The following is a 20,556-nucleotide window of genomic DNA, read 5'->3' as shown; positions in this document are numbered from 1 at the left end:
TTTGTTGTAAGCCACCAGTGTAAGCCAACCCCATTACCTTGCTTCCTGCCCAGTTATTGCCACCATCTTTCATTAGGTCTTACTATATGATAAGTGATTTAATATCAAACTGTGGATGGGACTTAGCACCAAATATCTTTCTCCTAAGTCACATGCATATTTAAAATGACTAAACTTTTTTCTCTTCTTTTCTTTCTTTTTTTTTTGGCAGCACTTGTGGCAAGTGTAATTTCCCAGATTAGGGGTCGAACCCATGCCACATCAGTAACCAGAGACACAGCAGTGACAAAGCCAGATCCCTTTTTCCCCCATTTTAATTTTTTAATTTTTAATTTTAATTTTAATTTTTTTGCTTTTTAGGGCCACACCCACAGAATATGGAAGTTCCCAAGCTAGGGTCAAATCAGAGCTGTAGCTGCTGGCCTACACCACAGCCAAAGCAACATGGGATCTGAGCTGCATCTTCGACGTACACCACAGCTCAGGACAATGATGGATGCTAAACCTACTGAGTGAGGCCTGCATCCTCATGGATACCAATTGGGTTTGTTACCACTAAGCCATGACGGGAACTCCATTTTCCCCATTTTTAAAAGTTCTATTGAAGTATAGTTGATTTACAAAGTTGAGCTAATTTCTGCTATACAACAAAGTGATTCAGTTATACACATACACGCATCCATTCCCTTTCAGATTCTTTTCTTTTTTTAAGCATATGGAAGTTTCTGGGCTAGGGGTCATATTGGAGCTGCAGCTGCCGGCCTACACCACAGGTATGGCAATGCTGCATCTGAGCTGCATCTGTGACCTATGTGGCAGCTGATGGCAATCCCCGATCTTTTCTTTTTTAAGGGCTGCACCTGCGGCATCTGAAAGTTCCCAGGCTAGGGGTGGAATTGGAGCTGTACCTGCACCACAGCTCATGGCAATGACAGATCCTTAACCAGAGTGAGGCCAGGGATCAAATCCACATCCTCAGAGATACTAGTCAGATTCTGTTTCTATTGCGCCACAACAGGAACTCCCTCAGATTCTTAACCCACTGAGCAAGGGCAAGGAATGAACCTTCATCCTCACGGAGACTATGTCAGGTTCTTAACCTCCTGAACTATTACAAGAACTCCTCAGATTCTTTTCCCACATAGATTATTACAGAATAATGGGTAGAGTTATCTGGCTACATAACAAGTCCCCAATGGCCAATCATTTCATATACCTCAGTGTGCATATGCCAATCCTAAATTCCCAGTCCATCCCTCCCCGCTAACCTGTCCCCTTTAGTAAGCATAGTTTTTCAAAGTCTGTGAGTTTGTTTCTGTTCTGCAAACAAGTTCATTTGTATCCTTTTTAATAGATTCCACTTGAACGTGATATCATATGATGTTTATCTTTCACTGTATAACTTCACTTACAAAGATAATTTCTAGGTCCATCCATGTTGCTGCAAATGGTATTATTTTATTCTTTTCTATGGCTGAGGAATATTCCATTGTATATATGTGCCACATCTGTATCCATTCCTCTGTGGATGGACATGTAGGTTGTTTCCATATCTTGACTGTTGTAAATAGTGCTGCAATGAACATTGGGGTGCATGTATCTTTTCAAATTATGCATGTATCTTTTCAAACTATTGTTGGTACAGCCCCTGAGTATAGGGGGAAGTTATCTTCTGTCCTTTGTCCGCTTTTAACACTAAAAATTTTTTAAAATGATTTTTAATTTTTATTTATTTATTTTGTTTTTTAGGGGTGCACCTGCAGCATATGGAGGTTCCCAGGCTAGAGGTCCAATCGGAGCTACAGCTGCCAGCCTATGCCACATCCACAGCAATGCAAGATCCCAGCCAAGTCTGCGACCTACACCACAGCTCAAAGCCATATTCTAAACCCACTGAGTGAGGTCAGGGATCGAACCTGCAACCTCATGGTTTCCAGTCAGATTCGTTTCTGCTGTGCCATGATGGGAACTCCTATGGCTACAAATTTAAAAAATATCCCTGTGGCCTTGGGTCTGAGCGCAGGACCCCGCCTTCCAGAAAGCTGGAACTGCAGGCGGGGAACATGTCAGATTCAGAGCTGGGCAGGAAGTGGGACTGGTGCATGGTGGATGTGGTCCTGAAGATAGGAGCAGGAGCAGTGACACCCTCCTGAGAACATCCAGGTGAGAAACAGAAATCACTGTTTATTTCTCAGGAATACTGAAGTACTCTAGAGTAAGCTGACATTCTTTTGTAGCAATGTTATCAGTAATGTTTTCAACTCCAGCACACCCTTTATGTATTTGAAACCAAGTCTGTTTCTTTCTTTCTTTCTTTCTTTTCTTTGTCTTTTTGCCATTTCTAGGGCTGCTCCCACAGCATATGGAGATTCCCAGGCTAGGAGTCTAATTGGAGCTGTAGCCGCAGGCCTACACCAGAGCCACAGCAACGCAGGATCCCAGCCATGTCTGCAACCTACACCACAGCTCACGGCAACGCCAGACTTTAACCCACTGAGCAAGGCCAGGGATTGAGTCTGCAACCTCATGGTTCTTAATCAGATTCGTTAACCACTGAGCCACGATGGGAACTCCCCAAGTCTGTTTCTTTTGTATTTTCTCTCTGGAAATTGCAAGGAAGTGGTCTTAAAAGAAATAAATTAAATAAAAATAGGCACCCCCCCCAAATCCTCGTAACTTTGTTTTTACAAACCAAAATTTTACCTATTCCTACTCCTAATATCCAGGAGGATTGTCCCAGCTCACCTTGAAAAGGAAGTAGACTATCAGAGAAAGAGGTATATTCTTTCTGTGACATATTTTGCAAATATACGGTCATATACATATTTGCAAATATGTTATAGGAGATGACCATTTTAACCCAGATATTCATATACCAGGATTTAGTGGATGAAGCTGAAAATCCTTCTTGGAATAGCTACAAGTGAAGGCAACGTTAATAGTCTCCACTAGCACAAAATACCCAATATTCACCACCAATTCTGTAGATATTACAATAATCTCATTATCACAAAAAAAAATCTGTGGGGGGACTAAAGCCCTGCCCTGATCTCATTGGCTAGGTAAAGTTATTTTCATCATTTCCATTTTACTTCAGATGAAAAAGTAGAGTCCCTACTTAGTTATAACCAGTTGCTGGTAGAAGAAAAATTGAGGCCTAGCCCAGTCTGGAGTGAAACTTGTGATTCTGGACCATTCTTCTCGGAATCAGCAACTACTCTATTCAAATTTGTGCTTGTTATAACTTTTAAACAGTTTGCTCTAATTCGAAGACATGATTCTTTTAGATCTAATATAAAAGAACTGCGATTATCCAACTTGAGCGCTTACTGGATCACCTAGAGTCGTGTGAGTGCTTTTCAAAACTTAAGATTGCCCCAAATTTTTGACTGGATCTGAGGTGTGGCCAGCGTTCTGTGGACCAATCCGTATTAATTCGCAAGGCATGAAACAGTACGCGGCCGACCTGCCCCGAGGGAGTAACTGTTGGCCGTAGCTGTATCACCAAGGTTCGATGCCGGTAGCCTCGATCTGCCACCATCAACCCCTCTGACGTCCAAGAAGGGGCGAGGTGATGCTCCCAGAGCAGCATAGTCTTGCTCCAGGGATAGGGCTTGGGAACTGCTTCTTAGCCTGTTCCGCAACCCCTGTGGTCGCCAAGACAACCACAAGGTCAACGCGTTAAGATCAAAGTAAATGTGTAAGCAATGCCTGCGCTGAAGCTGGCAAAGGTCTAATCAGTGATTTGCATGTTTAAATAAAAGAAACGAGACTTAAAAAACAGGAAGCCCCCTGCCCCCCCGCCGCCTCTAGGCGGATTCGCGTCCGGGGTAAAAGCGAGGGGCGGTACTTCCGGGTCAGGTGGGCTGGCCGCCTTGACCTTCCTCGCCGCTCGGCCATTTTGTCCCAGTCAGTTCCAAGGCTGCGGCTGCAGAGGAGTCACCTGCGGAGGAGCTGCAAAGATGCTGTCAGTGCGCATCGCTGCGGCTGTGGCCCGCGCCCTCCCTCGGCGGGCCGGGCTGGTGAGCGTCTGGGGCCAGCAGAAGGGAGGGGGGCCAGCTGCAGCGGGTGGTGGTGCGCGGGCTCGGGCGATCCTTTCTGTGCGGAGGGTGAGGGGCTGTGGCGGACGGCGCCATCTTGCCCAGCTGGCTGTTCGGGTTGGTATAGGCGGGCGGCCGAGGGGCCCTCGTGCTCGCCCCGCGCGGGAGGGGGCAGAGTGTTGCAGGGGAAACAGTGACCTCCGTGCTGTGCTGTCCAGAGATGGCTCTTCAGGAGGATTGCCGTCTTCGTCTGAGAGCTTCTCGAGAGGAGCTTTGAATGAAGGTCAGGCCTGGGGCGCTAGCTCTCCGAGGCCTGCTCCTAAACGGCGGGGCTCGACCCGGGTGATTCTCCCAGACCTATTCGCGAAGGTCAGAGTACAGTTGTCAGCCCTGGTTGAAACGAGCTAAGGGGAACCTGACATTGTATGAAGGTCAGCAGGCCCCGGCATTTCGCCTCTGCCCCGTGCCCCGAGTCCGCTAGAAGAAAGCAGTAAATGTAGGTGGTTTTCTGAATATTTCAATAGGCGATCCCTTAGTGCTGTGTACAGAAACCATTGTGAAAGCAAGGCGATGGTGCAAATATGCATTTCACGTTGCCGGTAGCTTGACAGCAGTGGAGCTGGTGGTGGAATTGTCTCGACTGACCGGAAGCTCTTCTTTTGTGGTGCTTTGCCATACTTTAAGATTTCGTCCTTGAAGATTCATTAGTAGTTGAGAACTCAAATTAAATAGCATAGAAACATAAGTTGGAAAATCGCTGTGAAAGGTCAGTGTCCTTCATGACTTCTATCCCATGAAGTTAAGGGCATAACCTTTAAAGCACTGTGTAAACGCTAAGTATATTTTTTCATTTTAGGAGTAATCTCAGGAAGATGAAATAAATATATTGACCGTTTGAGTCCCCTAACACAACGACTGGTAGCATCTTGGATTTCTTTTAGAAAGAAAAAAGCATTTTTTAACGCTTTTCATCCAGGCCCTGTAGAAGGCAGTGTCTGCAGATTTGACATTGACCAACCGCTGCACTGCAACTTAAAGGAGAAGGAGGGTCCAGATTGGCGCAGGCTTTGTTGAAGGCAGATTTTTTTTTTTCTCTTAAAGCACACATGCTGTATCTCTTAGTTTCTGATCAAACTCTAATATTTAAAAGTTTTTTTTTTTTGGAAGGTTAGTATAAGGAAATCTGTTGAGATGTGCCGTTTTTAGAAAGCAACTTATCAAATTGAGAATTTCTACAACTCAATTGAAATTATGATATCTGGTCCTTTAAAAATAATGATAGCTGATCTTTTAAAAGGAATGGTACGTCCTTAGTTGTTATATTTTTTTTAAAATAAGTTTTTTTGGTAGCATACTTACAGTGTACTAGGAACCGGATAATAAATTTTCACATATATCAGAAGTTGCTTTCTCTTCTGTGGGATTAATATTTATAGCGATAATTTGATCAAACCAAGGCTGCTTTTAAGCTTGCTAGTTTATAAAAGCTTTTTTTTTTTTTTTTTTGGTCTTTTTTTTGCTATTTCTTTGGCCGCTCCTGCGGCATATGGAGGTTCCCAGGCTAGGGGCTGAATCAGAGCTGCAGCCACTGGCCTATGCCAGAGCCACAGCAACGCTGGATCCGAGCCGCGTCTGCAGCCTACACCACAGCTCACGGCAACACCAGATCCTTAACCCACTGAGCAAGGCCAGGGATTGAACCCGCAACCTCATGGTTCCTAGTCGGAATCGTTAACCACTGCGCCACGATGGGAACTCCTATAAAAGCTTTTTTTAAAATCAGGTTTTTAAAACTATTCTTCCACTAGGTCTCCAAAAATGCTTTGGGATCGTCCTTTGTTGCTGCAAGAAACCTCCATGCCTCTAACACTCGTCTTCAGAAGACTGGTAAGTCATTTCTGTGTCTGCAGCACACTTACTACCTTGTCATTAAATGAAAAATTAAGTTACATAGGTTGCATAACTGTTGTGAGTGTTTTGTGGTTTTCTTTTCATTAGTTAATTTTTCCCCTAAATAGTTACTATGGAATGTTAACCCATAATGTGCCGTTTAGCCCTCTTTTGGTATGTTCTCTTGTTCTAATGAAAATAACTATAATTATGCATTTTTCTTTTGATGTTATAGGTTATTTTTTTCTATTTATTTATTTATTTTGCTTTGTAGGGCCACACCCAAGGCATATGGAAATTCCCAGGTTGGGGGGTCTAATTTGAGCTACAGCTGCCAGTCTGTGCCACAGTCACAGCAATGCCAGATCTGAGCCTTGTCTTCAACCTACACCACAGCTCACGGCAGCGCTGAATCCTTAACCCACTGAGCGAGGCCAGGGATCGAGCTTGCAACCTCATGGTTCCTAGTTAGATTCGTTTTTGCTGCGCCATGATGGGAACTCCCTATTTATTTTTTTAATTTTAATTTTTTACATTGGATTATAGTTGATTTACAGTGTTGTGGGTTCTTTTTTCTAACAACGAATGCCTCTTGGGTGGAAACAAAGTATATATCAGATGGACGGCTTTCTGTCTTTCTGTCTGTCTGTCTGTCTGTCTGTCTGTCTGTCTTTAGGGCCTCACCTACCACATATGGAGTTTCCCAGGCTAGAGGTCACATTGGAGCTGTAGCCGCTGGCCTATACCACAGCCATAGGAATGCCAGATCCTTAACGCACTGAGCCAGGGAGTGAACCTGTGTCCTCTTGGGCGCTCGTCAGATTCATTTCCACACTGATCTACGACGGGAACTCCGGAAGGCACTCTTTCTGATCTACGAATCCTTTCCTCTCCTAAATGAGAAAAAAGGAAGTGATTTTTACCTTGATGTTTTTCAAAGGCTAATCTATACCTGGCAGTCTTGAATTTGCACATTGTAAATGCAGTAGAAAAGTGGAGAGGTGGAGTTCCCGTCATGGCGCAGTGGTTAACAAATCTGACTGGGAACCATGAGGTTGCGGGTTTGGTCCCTGCCCTTGCTCAGTGGGTTAACGATCCGGCATTGCCGTGAGCTGTGGTGTAGGTTGCAGACGCGGCTCGGATCCCGCATTGCTGTGGTTCTGGCGTAGGCCAGTGGCTACAGCTCCGATTTGACCCCTAGCCTGGGAACCTCCATATGCCGCAGGAGCAGCCCAAGAAATAGCAAAAAAGACAAAAAAGACAAAAAAAAAAGAAAAGTGGAGAGGTGATGCTGTAGGTTGGGGGATTTCTTTTATTATTATCATCATCATTTTGCTTTTTAAGGCCATACCTGCAGGAGCAGCCCAAGAAATAGCAAAAAAGACAAAAAAGACAAAAAAAAAAGAAAAGTGGAGAGGTGATGCTGTAGGTTGGGGGATTTCTTTTATTATTATCATCATCATTTTGCTTTTTAAGGCCATACCTGCGGCATATGGAGGTTCCCAGGCTAGGGGTCGAGTCGGAGTTACAGCTGCTGGCTTACACCACAGCCACAGCAACACAGGATACGAGCTGCGTCTGCAACCTACACCACAGCTCATGGCAGTGCCAGATCCTGAACCCACTGAGCAAGGCCAGGGATCAAACCTGTGTCCTTGTGGATGCTACTCAGGTTTGTTAACCACTGAGCCACCACGGGAACTCTGCATATTACATTTTAGATGATCACAAAACCATAGTTTCTATAATATTGGGGAAATGGATTTTGAAATGATCTTGGGACCGGGCTCTTTGTAATGAAATTGTCCTTTCTCAATAGGCACTGCTGAGGTTTCCTCTATTCTTGAAGAGCGAATTCTTGGCGCTGATACCTCTGTTGACCTTGAAGAGACCGGGCGTGTTTTAAGTATTGGTGATGGTATTGCCCGTGTACACGGGCTGAGAAATGTTCAGGCTGAAGAAATGGTAGAGTTTTCTTCAGGTTTAAAGGTAAATTAATAAAATGATATTTCAGTGTTTTAGCATTGGTGTTTTTTCAGTTATTTATTTAGTAATTCAGAGATTGTGTCATTTTTTTTCTTTTTGGCCCCTCTGTGGCATGTGGAAGTCCCTAATCCATGATACAACCGTGACACCACCAGATCCTTAACCCACTGAGTTACCAGGGAACTCTCAGATTTTTTTCTTTTAAAGTTTGAATCCCAGTCTACTTCAATGATTTAGTTTTTGTCCTTATTACAGATTGTGAAAAGAATAAATTTTTGGTTAACAACGTTTTTTTCCCCCAGGCACACTGTGTGGTATGTAAGTTTTAACTGTTAGCACTGAAATATAAAATTGAATAAATCATCACCCAGATTTTAAGAAGTTCATGTCTGTAGCCATTATGATCATCTTTTATAAAACCATTTGATAATTTTATAATTAGATTTCATTTCTGGTAGAAAATTGAAAGTCATTGACTTGGTATTTCTAGTAAGACTAGACCTATTGAGAGGTCAGTTAATGGTATAGCTATCAGAAACTGATGTAAGTCTATTTTTTTTTTTTTTTTCTATTAGATTGAACCTAATTGGCCAGTGGAATGAGAAGTAAGAGTTGTAGGAGCCATGGGTTCTCTGATGAGGAAAGCAGAGCATGATATCCAGGCGGACATCAGGCAGTAGAATTATCCAGTAATTAGATAGATAGGGGAAAGGATTGCTTTGGTCTTCTTGCTTGTGTCTGGTATAGAAAAAGAGCCTATTGATGTGGAAGATTATGGAGCTAAAAGTTTTATCAGTGGTGTCAAACCTTGTCTAAAAATTTAACCTCTCATCTTTAGAATTTATATCTTTGAAAAGTGAGACTGAAGTTGATGAATTTGGAGTTTTAAGATCCAGGTGTCTAGACCAGTACTGTCCCAAAGAACTTTCTGTAATGATGGAAATGTTCTATGTCTATGATGTTTAAATATAGTAACTACTGAAAATATGAGGCTACTGAGTGTGTAAAACATGGAGCTTCTCATTGAGAAAGAGTAGGTGATATGTAGAGGCATGTTAATTGAGAAACTTTTTCTTGATAATATGGCATTTATTTTTAATAATTTTAAATAGCCACATGTGGTTAGTGCCCACACAGCAATTTTTTTTTTCCGGGGGGGGGGGTGTCTTTTCTATGGCTGCACCCAAGGCATATGGAGATTCCCAGGCTAGGGGTATAATTGGAGCTGTAGCCGCCAGCCTACACCACAGCCACGCCTGATTCGAGCCACATCTGCGACCTACACCACAGCTCACAGCAACACCAGATCCTTAACTCACCGAGCGAGGCCAGGGATTGAACCGTAACCTCATGGTTCCTAGTTGGATTTGTTAACCACTGAGCCACGACGGGAACTCCGTGACTACACAGAAATTTAGACTTAGGAAGATTTATTCCTGCAGTGGTATTCTGTAATTCTCTAAATGATTCTCTAGGACTTTATTATTGACCAGATTTAGTTCCTGGACTATCCTTCTTGCTTTGGTGATGGAGTGACCTTAAAGTCTTAACTATTTTGAAATATGATTGTAAGGATGAGAGGTGATCTAGGACTATTACGAAGATTTATTCTCGAGTAGGTAGCTTTTTAATTTCACTTTCTAACTAGGTGATTTTTTTTTTTTTTTTAAATTGTTTGCAGAGCTTCTCATAGATGTAAATCAAGTGTATCTTAAAATTTCCAGTTGACCTTGATCACTTTACTTCACACTGGTCACCCACTTCAGAAACCATAGTCAAAAGGGGAGTTCCCATCATGGTTCAGCTGGAACGAATCCGACTAGGCTGCGGGTTCGATCCCTGGCCTCGCTCAGTGGAGGTCAACGGTCCTGCGTTCCTCTGAGCTGTGGTGTAGGTCGCAGGCATGGCTTGGATCTGGAGTGGCTGTGGCTGTGGTGTAGGCTGGTGGCTACAGCTCCAATTAGATCCCTAGCCTGGGAACCTCCCTATGCTGCGGGTGCGGCCCTAAAAAGACAAAAACAAAACAAAACAAAACAAAAACATAGTGAAAAGGAAAAAAATAGAACTTAAACTGTTCAATTTCTTCGCCTTTTTTTGGGGGGGTGGGTAACACCCTAGGCATATGGAGATTCCCAGGCTAGGGGTTGAATTGAAGCCGTAGCTGTCAGCCTACATCACAGCCACAGCAACAAGTGAGGGATCTGAGCTGAGACTGTGACCTGTATACCACAGCTCATAACAACACCAGATCCCTGACCCACAGATGGAGGCCATGGATTGAACTCATAGCCTCATGGATAACTAGTCAAATTTGTTTCTGCTGCGCCACAACAGAACTCCTCTTTGCTTCTTTTAGTTTTTAGAGGATGTAATAAAGGAACACATTAGGTGTATAATGCTAACTTGTGATTATTCAAGGGAGTATGTTGCTCTTTAAATGTCTTAATTAAGGAACGTTGATTGTTGAGAAAATACTAAATAAATCAGATCTAAAAGGTCAATAGAATTTTTTTTTTTTATGTTTTTTGAAAAATTTTTTTTGGGGGGGCAGTCATGCATGTGACCAGGGATCAAATCCACACCATAGCAACCTGAGCTGCTGAAGTGACAACACTGGATTTCTTAACCTGCTCCTCCTATTTTCTCCCCTTCTCCTCCCATTTTCATAAGTAGTACAGGTATATGGGAAGAATATACTCAAGCTTCTGCCATTCAAGCTTCATGGGTGTTCACTTGTGTCTTTTGTATAGGGTATGTCTCTGAACTTGGAACCTGACAATGTTGGTGTTGTCGTGTTTGGAAATGATAAGCTAATTAAGGAAGGAGATATTGTGAAGAGAACTGGGGCCATCGTGGATGTTCCAGTTGGTGAGGAGCTGTTGGGTCGTGTAGTAGATGCCCTTGGTAACGCCATTGATGGAAAGGTAGGTTTAACATTTATTAACTGTGGTTGTAGCTTCTAACAAAGAGCCAAACTGATTGTTCTGAGGTTTCTTTTTTATTGTTAAATAGGGTCCAATTGGTTCCAAGACCCGAAGGCGAGTTGGCCTGAAAGCCCCTGGGATCATTCCTCGAATCTCTGTGCGGGAACCAATGCAGACTGGCATTAAGGCTGTGGACAGCCTGGTGCCAATTGGTCGTGGTCAGCGTGAGCTGATTATTGGCGACCGACAGACTGGGTAAAGACTTAATAGCTTGTTAAAAGTTCTGACTAAAGTTTTATGGAAAGGTGGCTTTTAGGGTTGGAATGGTAAATAATTTGGATATACTGGGGAGAGCAGAATGTGAGAGTAGAGGGTTAGTAGTAGTAGGAATGAAGTTTAAGTTGGGAAATCTTTTGAAGTATTTAGTAATGTTTATGTTTATTTTCTCTCTTTAAAGCAAAACGTCAATTGCTATTGACACAATCATTAACCAGAAACGATTCAATGATGGAACTGATGAAAAGAAAAAGCTGTACTGTATCTATGTTGCTATTGGTCAAAAGAGATCCACTGTTGCCCAGTTGGTGAAGAGACTTACAGATGCAGGTATTAAAGAACTTTAGTCTTATTGCTGTTAATCTGGGATGCTGCTAATTTTAGGCTAGTTCATGCTTAATTAAAGCTGATTTTATTTACCGCCTGGTTTATGGAAGTTTCTACTTTTAAGTCAATACAGAAGTAATAAGTAAAAATATCAGTAAACTTTTACAGTTTTGTCAGTTTCCTATAAAGGAGAAGCTATTGCAGTACCTGCTGTGACACGGCATGTTAAGGCTCTGGTGTTGTGTCTGCAGTGGCAAGGGTTCCATCCCCAGCCCTGTGCAGTGGGTAGAGGATCTGGTGTTGCCATTCTGTGGTGTAGGTTGCAGCTGTGGCATAGGTAGCAGCTGTGACTCAGATTCTATCCCTGGCCTGGGAGCTTCAGCCAAGAAAAAAGGAAAAAAAAAGTAGAAACTATTTGACTGGATAATCTTAATAGTAAATCACTAGGTAGCAAAGCACTTAGGTAATTTTTTATCATAGTAGCCTCTAATTTAAAATCACAATATTAATAACCATGTAAAAATTAAAAATTTTTTTCTTCTTAGATGCCATGAAGTACACCATTGTGGTTTCAGCTACTGCGTCTGATGCTGCCCCACTTCAGTACCTGGCTCCTTATTCTGGATGTTCTATGGGAGAATATTTTAGGGATAATGGCAAACATGCTTTGATCATCTATGATGACTTATCCAAACAGGTCAAAGGAAATTATTTTTAGACCCTATTTGTATGTTTGTACCACAGTGGTCATTGACAAATGTAGGTAGCTTTTGTCTAATAGGTGAACTTCACAACCTTTTTCTATATTGTAGGCTGTTGCTTATCGTCAGATGTCTCTGCTGCTCCGCCGACCCCCCGGTCGTGAGGCCTATCCTGGTGACGTGTTCTACCTACACTCCCGTCTGCTGGAGAGAGCGGCCAAAATGAACGATGCTTTCGGTGGTGGCTCCTTGACTGCTTTACCAGTCATCGAAACACAAGCTGGTGATGTGTCTGCTTACATTCCAACCAACGTCATTTCCATCACTGATGGACAGGTATTCTTTTTAGTGACTAAATAAGTGTAAAGGTTTTGGGTGATTCCAAGGTATTGGTTGAGAATCGTTTTTTTTTTTTTTTGTCTTTTGTCTTTTGTCTTTTGTTGTTGTTGTTGTTGTTGTTTCTTGGGCCGCTCCCGCGGCATATGGAGGTTCCCAGGCTAGGGGTTGAATTGGAGCTGTAGCCACCGGCCTATGCCAGAGCCACAGCAACGCGAGATCCGAGCCGCGTCTGCAACCTACACCACAGCTCACGGCAATGCCGGATCGTTAACCCACTGTGCAACGGCAGGGATCGAACCCGCAACCTCATGGTTCGTAGTCGGATTCGTTAACCACTGCGCCACGACGGGAACTCCGAGAATCGTTTTGAACTAATTTGCTAAATGCCTTTTTGCTTTTTATTTAAATAAATTTTTAAGTGTCTGAGTTTATTTATTCATTAATTTTAATTAATTTTTTTTTTTGTCATTTTTTTTGCCTTTTTAGGGCCTCTCCCACGGCATATGGAGGTTCTCAGGCTAGGGGTCTGATCGGAGCTGTAGCCGCTGGCCTACGCCACAGCCAAAGCAACGTGGGATCCAAGCCACATCTGCAACCTACACCACAGCTCACGGCGACACCAGATCCTTAACCCACTGAGCAAGGCCAGTGATCGAACCCGCAACCTCATGGTTCCCAGTTGGATTTGTTAACCACTGAGCCATGACGGGAACTCCTCAGTTACTTAATTTTATTTTATTTTATTTTATTTTATTTTATTTTTTTTTTTGTCTTTTTGTTGTTGTTGCTATTTCTTGGGCCGCTCCCGCGGCATATGGAGGTTCCCAGGCTAGGGGTTGAATCGGAGCTGTAGCCACCGGCCTACGCCAGAGCCACAGCAACGCGGGATCCAAGCCGCGTCTGCAACCTACACCACAGCTCACGGCAACGCCGGATCGTTAACCCACTGAGCAAGGGCAGGGACGGAACCCGCAACCTCATGGTTCGTAGTCGGATTCGTTAACCACTGCGCCACGACGGGAACTCCAGTTACTTAATTTTAAAATGCACTTTTAATTTTTTTTTTTGGTCTTTTTGCCATTTCTTGGGCCACTCCTGCGGCATATGTAGATTCCAGGCTAGGGGTCCAATTGGGGCTGTAGCCACCGGCCTACACCACAGCAACTCGGGATCCAAGCCGCATCTGCAACCTACACCATAGCTCACGGCGACGCAAGATCCTTAACCCACTGAGCAAGGGCAGGGATCGAATCTGCAACCTCATGGTTCCTAGTCAGATTCCTTAACTACTGTGCCACGACGGGAACTCCTCATTTGTATAATTTTAAAATGCACTTTTAATTGAGCTGCAGATGAAAACTACTCAGTGAGGGTCATTAGCCATTTCAGCCCCTAATCTGTTAAGAGTTAAGTCCTGGGCTGTCTTGAGCACTGGGTTAACTACTTATTAACTTCATCCATAGTATTAGAAAAGAGGGCTTTATATCATTTTAGATGAACTGCATGGCTGGCAGGCAAATCTAGTCTGTTACGTTCCATGTATTTTCTTTACTTCTACTTTGTTGACTTACACTGTCATGGCATCTTCCTTCGAAGTCTGTTTCAGCTCATCCCATTTGGCCTTGCCTTTGAGCTCCAACATACCAGGTCGTTCTATACTTATGTCACCTCCGGTTGCTTGTTTGTAGTAGCCTTAGATGAACAGCATCTCATCTGCTGGCTTGGTCTTGAGGTTCTTAACTTCCTCAGCAGCTTTTCTCAGACTCTACCTGAGACATGCTGTCAGGGTTGCAATGATTCCAGGGTCCCAAGGAGGTGGTGAGGAGCCAGAAGCAGGCAGCATAGGACTCAACTCTAATTTATTTTAATTTTTAATTTATTTTTGTTTCGTTAGGGCAGCATCTGAGGCATATGAAAATTCCCAGGCTAGGGATCAAATTGGAGCTGTAGCGCTGACCTACACTGCAGCTCACCAGCAATGCCGGATCCTTTAACCCACTGAGTGAGGCCAGGGATCGTACCCAAGTCCTCATGGATACTAGTCAGGTTCGTTACTGCTGAGCCATGATGGGAACTCTGCCTTTTTTATTAGGAAACTTTTAAATGTCAGGAAAATAGTGTAATGAAACCCTGCATTATCTCACTCCTATATCAATTCATGGTATAGTGTACTTCATTCTTTTCACCCACTATTCTCTCACATAATTTTGAAGCAAATCCTATCGCCTGTATATGTTTTATTATAAAGACGAATCTTTTTTTCTCCCCTTGGACATCTCTTAATCTCAGCAATAGAACGTGCAGGTGGTTTTGGATTGTGAAAGATTTGAGGGGCTCTTTACCATAAGAAGACAGTATTCTTAGAGTTTTTGAGCTTCAGTTTTTGCTGTTGTGATTTAATTTTGAAAATAGTTGATTTCTTTTAAGCTTGCTAATAGTAAGTATGTGGATTTTCCTTAACATTGTAGATTTTCTTGGAAACAGAATTGTTCTACAAAGGTATCCGTCCTGCCATTAACGTTGGTTTGTCTGTATCTCGTGTGGGATCTGCTGCCCAAACCAGGGCCATGAAGCAGGTAATTGAATTACTTTGTCTTTAGGTTAAAAATCAAAGTGTATTGTATTGTGGTCCTCAGTGTATGTCACTGAGGTTAGGGTTTTTGTATCATCTGAATTAACTATTCCTATATGTCAGGTGGCAGGTACCATGAAACTGGAATTGGCTCAGTATCGTGAAGTTGCTGCTTTTGCCCAGTTCGGTTCTGACCTGGATGCTGCCACTCAACAACTCTTGAGTCGTGGTGTTCGTCTGACTGAGTTGCTGAAGCAAGGACAGTATGGTGAGTTGTTCCTGTCATTTGGTTAAGTTTATACTATGTTAGGACCTGGGAAATATCACGTAGGTCCTTAAAAGTGGTAATGTTTGCTGTTGTCTTTGATCTGAGGTACTGCCTTTTGAATATGATTGGTCCCTGTTTTACTTAATTAAAATACAGTACTTATTGTTTAAATGTAAATGCTAAGAACTTAATAACCAGGAAAAAGGTATGCTAATAACCTTTCTTTTGGTAACTAAGACATGGTAGATGCCTTGCCTCCCCATCATTGCCTTCTTGGCTATGTGAGTGTGGAATCTGGCAGATTTTAAAGAATGTTAGTGTGTATTATCTTGCTCTAACATTTCAGTAAATTATTTACACTCAAAACATATGCTGCCAGATGATATCCAGTGCTCGTGGAATATGCTCAGAATAAGCTTCAAGGCTTATAAACATAAGGAAAAAACTTTACTGGGGAGGAAGGTGGGGAGTACTAATGTGGAGTTTCCAACTTAAAGTAGGTGATCTGTTGAGACATTTATAATTTGAGGGAAAAGTAAGGTTTTCTGACTTTTGGGAACATGGCATTTATTTGTTGAGCAACTTACTTGTTTCTTTCAGCTCCCATGGCTATTGAAGAGCAAGTAGCTGTTATCTATGCGGGTGTCAGGGGCTATCTTGATAAGCTGGAGCCTAGCAAGATCACAAAGTTTGAGAATGCTTTCTTGTCTCACGTTATCAGCCAACACCAAGCCCTGTTGGGAAAAATCAGGTATGAACACAGTTGATGTCCTCTTTTTTATAAGTTTTAAGATCTAAAGTCTTGTTAAAATTCTTTTGAATTCTGTAGTTAGGTTAGTCATTGAATTTTTGTCCAGGTCAAAATCTCATCTGCTTTTATTTTCAAATAGGGCTGATGGAAAGATCTCAGAAGAGACAGATGCAAAGCTGAAAGAGATTGTAACAAACTTCTTGGCTGGATTTGAAGCTTAAACTCCTGTGGATTAACGTTAAATACCAGTTTGGTTTTGTCATTGTTTCTTCTGGTAATTTCCATTTGTAATAGGATTACTCATACTGCAGATGTACAGTGACTGCCTTAAAATAAAGGTTCCATAATGTTGAAAAGCCTGACTGGTTTCTTTGCCCAGAACACTAATCTTCACAAAGAAGTACTGTAGTCAAGAAAAAAATAGGGCAACTAAAATTCTCAGAGAAATGAAAAAAAAAAAAAGCTAGAGAAGGCATGATTAGGACAAAAATTGAGAAAGGAGGTATCAGAATGAATAGAATTATGAACCCTTGGTCAGTATCTTCTCATTGTGCAGTTTAGTGTACTTTCTTTTTTTTTTTTTTTTTTTTTTTGGTCTTTTTTTGTCTTTTCTAGCGCTGCACCCTTGGCATATGGAGGTTCCCAGGCTAGGGGTCGGATTGGAGCTGCAGCTGCCAGCCTACACCAGAGCAACATGGGATCCGAGCTGCGTCTGCGACCCACACCACAGCTCACGGCAATGCCAGATCCTCAACCCGCTGAGCAAAGCCAGGGATCGAACCCACAACCTCATAGTTCCTAGTCAGTTTTGTTAACCACTGAGCCACGACAGGAACTCCTGTTTAATGTACTTTCTTAAGATGCAGTTAATTACAAAGCAAGTTTTCATTTTTGGTTCTATAGGAAATTTTTATTCTATAGTCACAAAGATAACTTTTCTATTAAAGACTTCTAAAGGTTTGCTTTTGTCATCTAAGCTTAATCCATGTATTAAAGTTCTCTGGAGAAATAAATGTAGAGGTGTAGAGAGATTTTGGGGGCTGGCAAATTTCAAAGGTTAGGTGGGCAGCTTGGAGACCCAGGAAGAATTGCCTCTTGAGGTAGAAATCCTTCCATGGTGGTCCTCAGCTTTTTCTCAAAGCCTTCAACTGGATGAGACCCACCACCCACATGGAGAGTAGTCTGCTAAAGTCTACTGCTTTCTGGAATTCCCGCTGTGGCTCAGTGGGGTCAGTGGTGTCTTGGGTGCGCTTCACTTTATGGAGCTATGAAAAAGACACATTTAAACCAGTGGAAAGTTAAAGGAATTAAAAGTTGTATACTGCAGTAAAATAGAAAAAGACAATAATAGAAAAACAACAGAGAAAATTAATGAGTTCTATTGTGGTGCAGTGGAATCTGCAGTCTGCAGCCCCAGGATGCACGTTTGCTCCCCTGCCTGGCACAGTGGGTTAAGGATCCAGTGTTGCCGCAGCTGTGATTTAGGTTACCATTGCAGCACGGATCTGATCCCTGGCCTGGGAAACTCATATGCCATGGGGCAGCCAAAAAAAGAAAAAAAAGTCTGCTACTCTTAAGTGTTAATCACATCCAGAAAATACCTTAGCTGGTGTTTGACCCCAAGTTGATGCAGAAGACGTGGGGTTGTATTCCCCTTTTCTGTGTACACATCCAGTTACTTAAGCACTGTTAAATGCCCACTTAACCTGCTATAATATTTGTGTTTAAGTTTCACCCATGCCTGGATCTTTCTGGGCTCTAATCATTTAAAATTGTTTTTTAGCGCCACACTTGCAGCATATGAAAGTTCCCAGGCTAGGGGTTGAATCAGAGCTGCAGCCTCTGGCATACACCACAGCCAAAACACCCAGATTGATCCATGCCTTGTATGCGACCTACATATCGCACAACTCATGGCAACACCAGATCCTTAACCACTGAGCCACACGGGAACTCCCCCAAGCAGTTTCTAGTCATTTATTTATTTTGTTATTTACATATTACAGTTTGTGTTGTGCCACTTCTTGACTTAATTATAGGTGTGATCTATTGATTTTACCCAGTAGGTAAGAATTTTGCACTTGGACACATTCTACACATACCACCACGATGAATTCTCATTACAATATAAACATGATTTACATTAAGAAAAATGTTAATTATCATTATAAGCTGAAGAAAACTGAAATGCTTATTTTTACCTTTCTGAGACTTGATAGGATTTTTTTTTTTTTCTTTGTCTTTTTAGGGCTGAACCCAGGGCATATGGAAGTTGAATTGGGGCTGTAGCTGCCAGCCTACACAACAGCAACTCCAGATCGAGCCACATCTGTGACCTACACCACTGCTCATGGCAATGCCAGATCCTTAACCCACTGATTGGGGGCAGGGATTGAACCTGCCTACTCATGGATGCTAGTCAGATTTGTTTCCATTGAGCCATGGAACTCCCTAGGCACAAAATTTTTACATCAATGTTGGGAACTGTTCGCCAGTCAAGTTCCCAGACAGCAGTCAGTGGCTGACCTTGCAAGCAGGCTCTTCTCATGATAGTCCCAGGCCTGCTGTGTTAACTTTCTGTGCAGGCATCTTTAAAATTATCAGCAGGATTCTGAGGCAGGATAAGACCAACTTGCAGTATTTGACAAGACAAACTTAGGCTTTGGGTGCTGTATAAGTGAATCTAAACAGAGATTGGGCTTGGTGTAGTAAAGAAGTAACAGGGTTTCTTTTTGTTTTTTGTCTTGTTTTTTTAGGGCAGTACCTGTAGCATATGGAGGTTGAATTGGAGCTGTAGCTGCTGGAATACGCCACAGCAACTCGGGATCTGAGCCATGTCTGCAACCTACACCACAGCTCTCATGGCAACACCAGATCCTTAACCCACTGAGTGAGGCCAGGGATCATTTCTGCTGAGCCACAACAGAGCCACAACGGGAACTTTACAGGTTTTTTTTTTTATTAGACTTTTTGGCCCTAAATTCCCTATCTTTGGTGATAAGGATGACTTTCAACCTCCTGGTGTAGAGAGGGCACCTTTCAAATTGGAGATTTATTTCCCACTTTCAGGGAGACAGGATGGTCAAAGTGTCTGTCTTGCATTTGCAATTTCATCAGTATGAATTAAGTATTTTAATTCAAAATAATCAATACGCCATTGAGGCATATTTTGGGGGTAACTTGCCTTGGGCCCTAGTAATGGATCAGCTTTGATCCAGGGCAGACTTTTTCACCCGCCACGTAGCCAACACTTGGGCACTGATTTCTTCTGGAAGTTTTCCCTTTGTATTCTTTTTACCCACACCCCCCACCGCTTTTTATGTCTGCATCTGTGGAAATGGCTAACTTTGCAAGCAGGCTATGGGGCAGATTAGAGCTAAAGCTGCCAGCCTACAGCACAGCTACAGCAATTTCAGATCCAAGCTGTATCTGCGACCTACACTGCAGTTCACTGCAATATTGGATTCTTCACCCACTGAGTGAGGCCAGGGGTCACACCCACGTCCTCACGGATATTATGTTGGGTTCTTCACCTGCTGGGCCACAGTGGGAACTCCCTCCCTCTGCATTTTTTTCCCCCTTTTCCCATGACACCAGGGGCACATAGAAGTTCCCCAGGCCAGGAATTGGATCCTATCTGCAGCTGCAATTTATGCCACAGCTGCAGCAATGCCAGATCCTTAATCTATTTTAATCTGCCAGGATCAAACCTGTACCGCCAGAGACAACTCAGGATCCTTAACCTGCTGTGGCACAGTAGAACTCCTCCCTTTTGTACTCTATTCCTGTCCTGTTCTGATTCTCTGCTCCAGTCCTCTGTCTATTCAGTTTCTGATCTTAGTGATGAAATCCAGCCTCTCTGCTTTTGCCATTGACTTGGTAGTCCTAATAACAGCCTCGTCCTGCCCTGTGGTGCTTTTGTACCATGGCTTCTGCTTTGCACAGTCCTGGTCGTGGGATCCTGGCTTTAGCTAACTAGCCAAGTTTGTCCCTTCCCCCTGTAGAGGGGGGATTAGACTATGGAAACTGAAGTAAAAACTGGTACTGCTGTTGAGGATCAGAGTTCATTGATTTCCTTGGCCAGGTCCATCACTGTCTAGTCCAGGAGAGTACATGAAAAAATATCATTATTTTTAAATTTTATGGCTGCATCCACAATAATATCCTTATCTTGAGGTGCTTTGCAGTCTTCTTGGGGAGGTAGGCTCCCCAAGAGAAACAGACATTAGAGACCATAAAGATAAAAATCATTTTATTAGGGGCTAGTTCTTGTGATAAGTTCCAGATATTCAAGAGATGAGCCACTGAGGGCTGGAGAAGGTGGGGATGATGCTAGAGCAGGAGAAAGGGCACCAGGAAGCCTGCAAAGCAGGAGCAGAGATGGGGTGGCAGGACAGAGAAAAGCCGACTGGCCTGGGGTGAGGAGAGGGGAGGGACCTGGGGAAGAAAAGTGGGAAAGGTCAGGATAAGGAAGGGCTCGGA

General features: G+C 43.0%; 1 protein-coding gene across 3 annotated transcripts; it reads left to right on the top strand.

The window, feature by feature from the left end:
• Window positions 1-3,912: 3,912 nt before the first annotated feature.
• Window positions 3,913-16,430, top strand: ATP5F1A (ATP synthase F1 subunit alpha). Of its 3 annotated transcripts, none has more exons than XR_014812734.1 (12): window positions 3,913-4,022; window positions 5,849-5,927; window positions 7,750-7,919; window positions 10,667-10,840; window positions 10,929-11,095; window positions 11,298-11,446; window positions 11,989-12,140; window positions 12,256-13,202; window positions 13,513-15,059; window positions 15,179-15,323; window positions 15,924-16,074; window positions 16,214-16,430. XR_014812734.1 is itself a non-coding variant. In NM_001185142.1 (12 exon segments), coding segments are annotated over 12 exon segments (1,662 nt in total). In that variant the 5' UTR covers window positions 3,915-3,962; the 3' UTR covers window positions 16,296-16,430.
• The last annotated feature ends 4,126 nt before the right edge of the window (window positions 16,431-20,556 follow it).

The sequence above is a fragment of the Sus scrofa genome, chromosome 1 (genome assembly GCF_054392235.1).
Source record: "Sus scrofa isolate SSC_HxYL_T2T_F1_AM1 chromosome 1, Sscrofa_HxYL_maternal_Yorkshire_Landrace_v2.0, whole genome shotgun sequence".
Taxonomy (NCBI): Eukaryota; Metazoa; Chordata; class Mammalia; order Artiodactyla; family Suidae; genus Sus; species Sus scrofa.
This window is presented reverse-complemented; position numbering and strand designations above follow the sequence as displayed.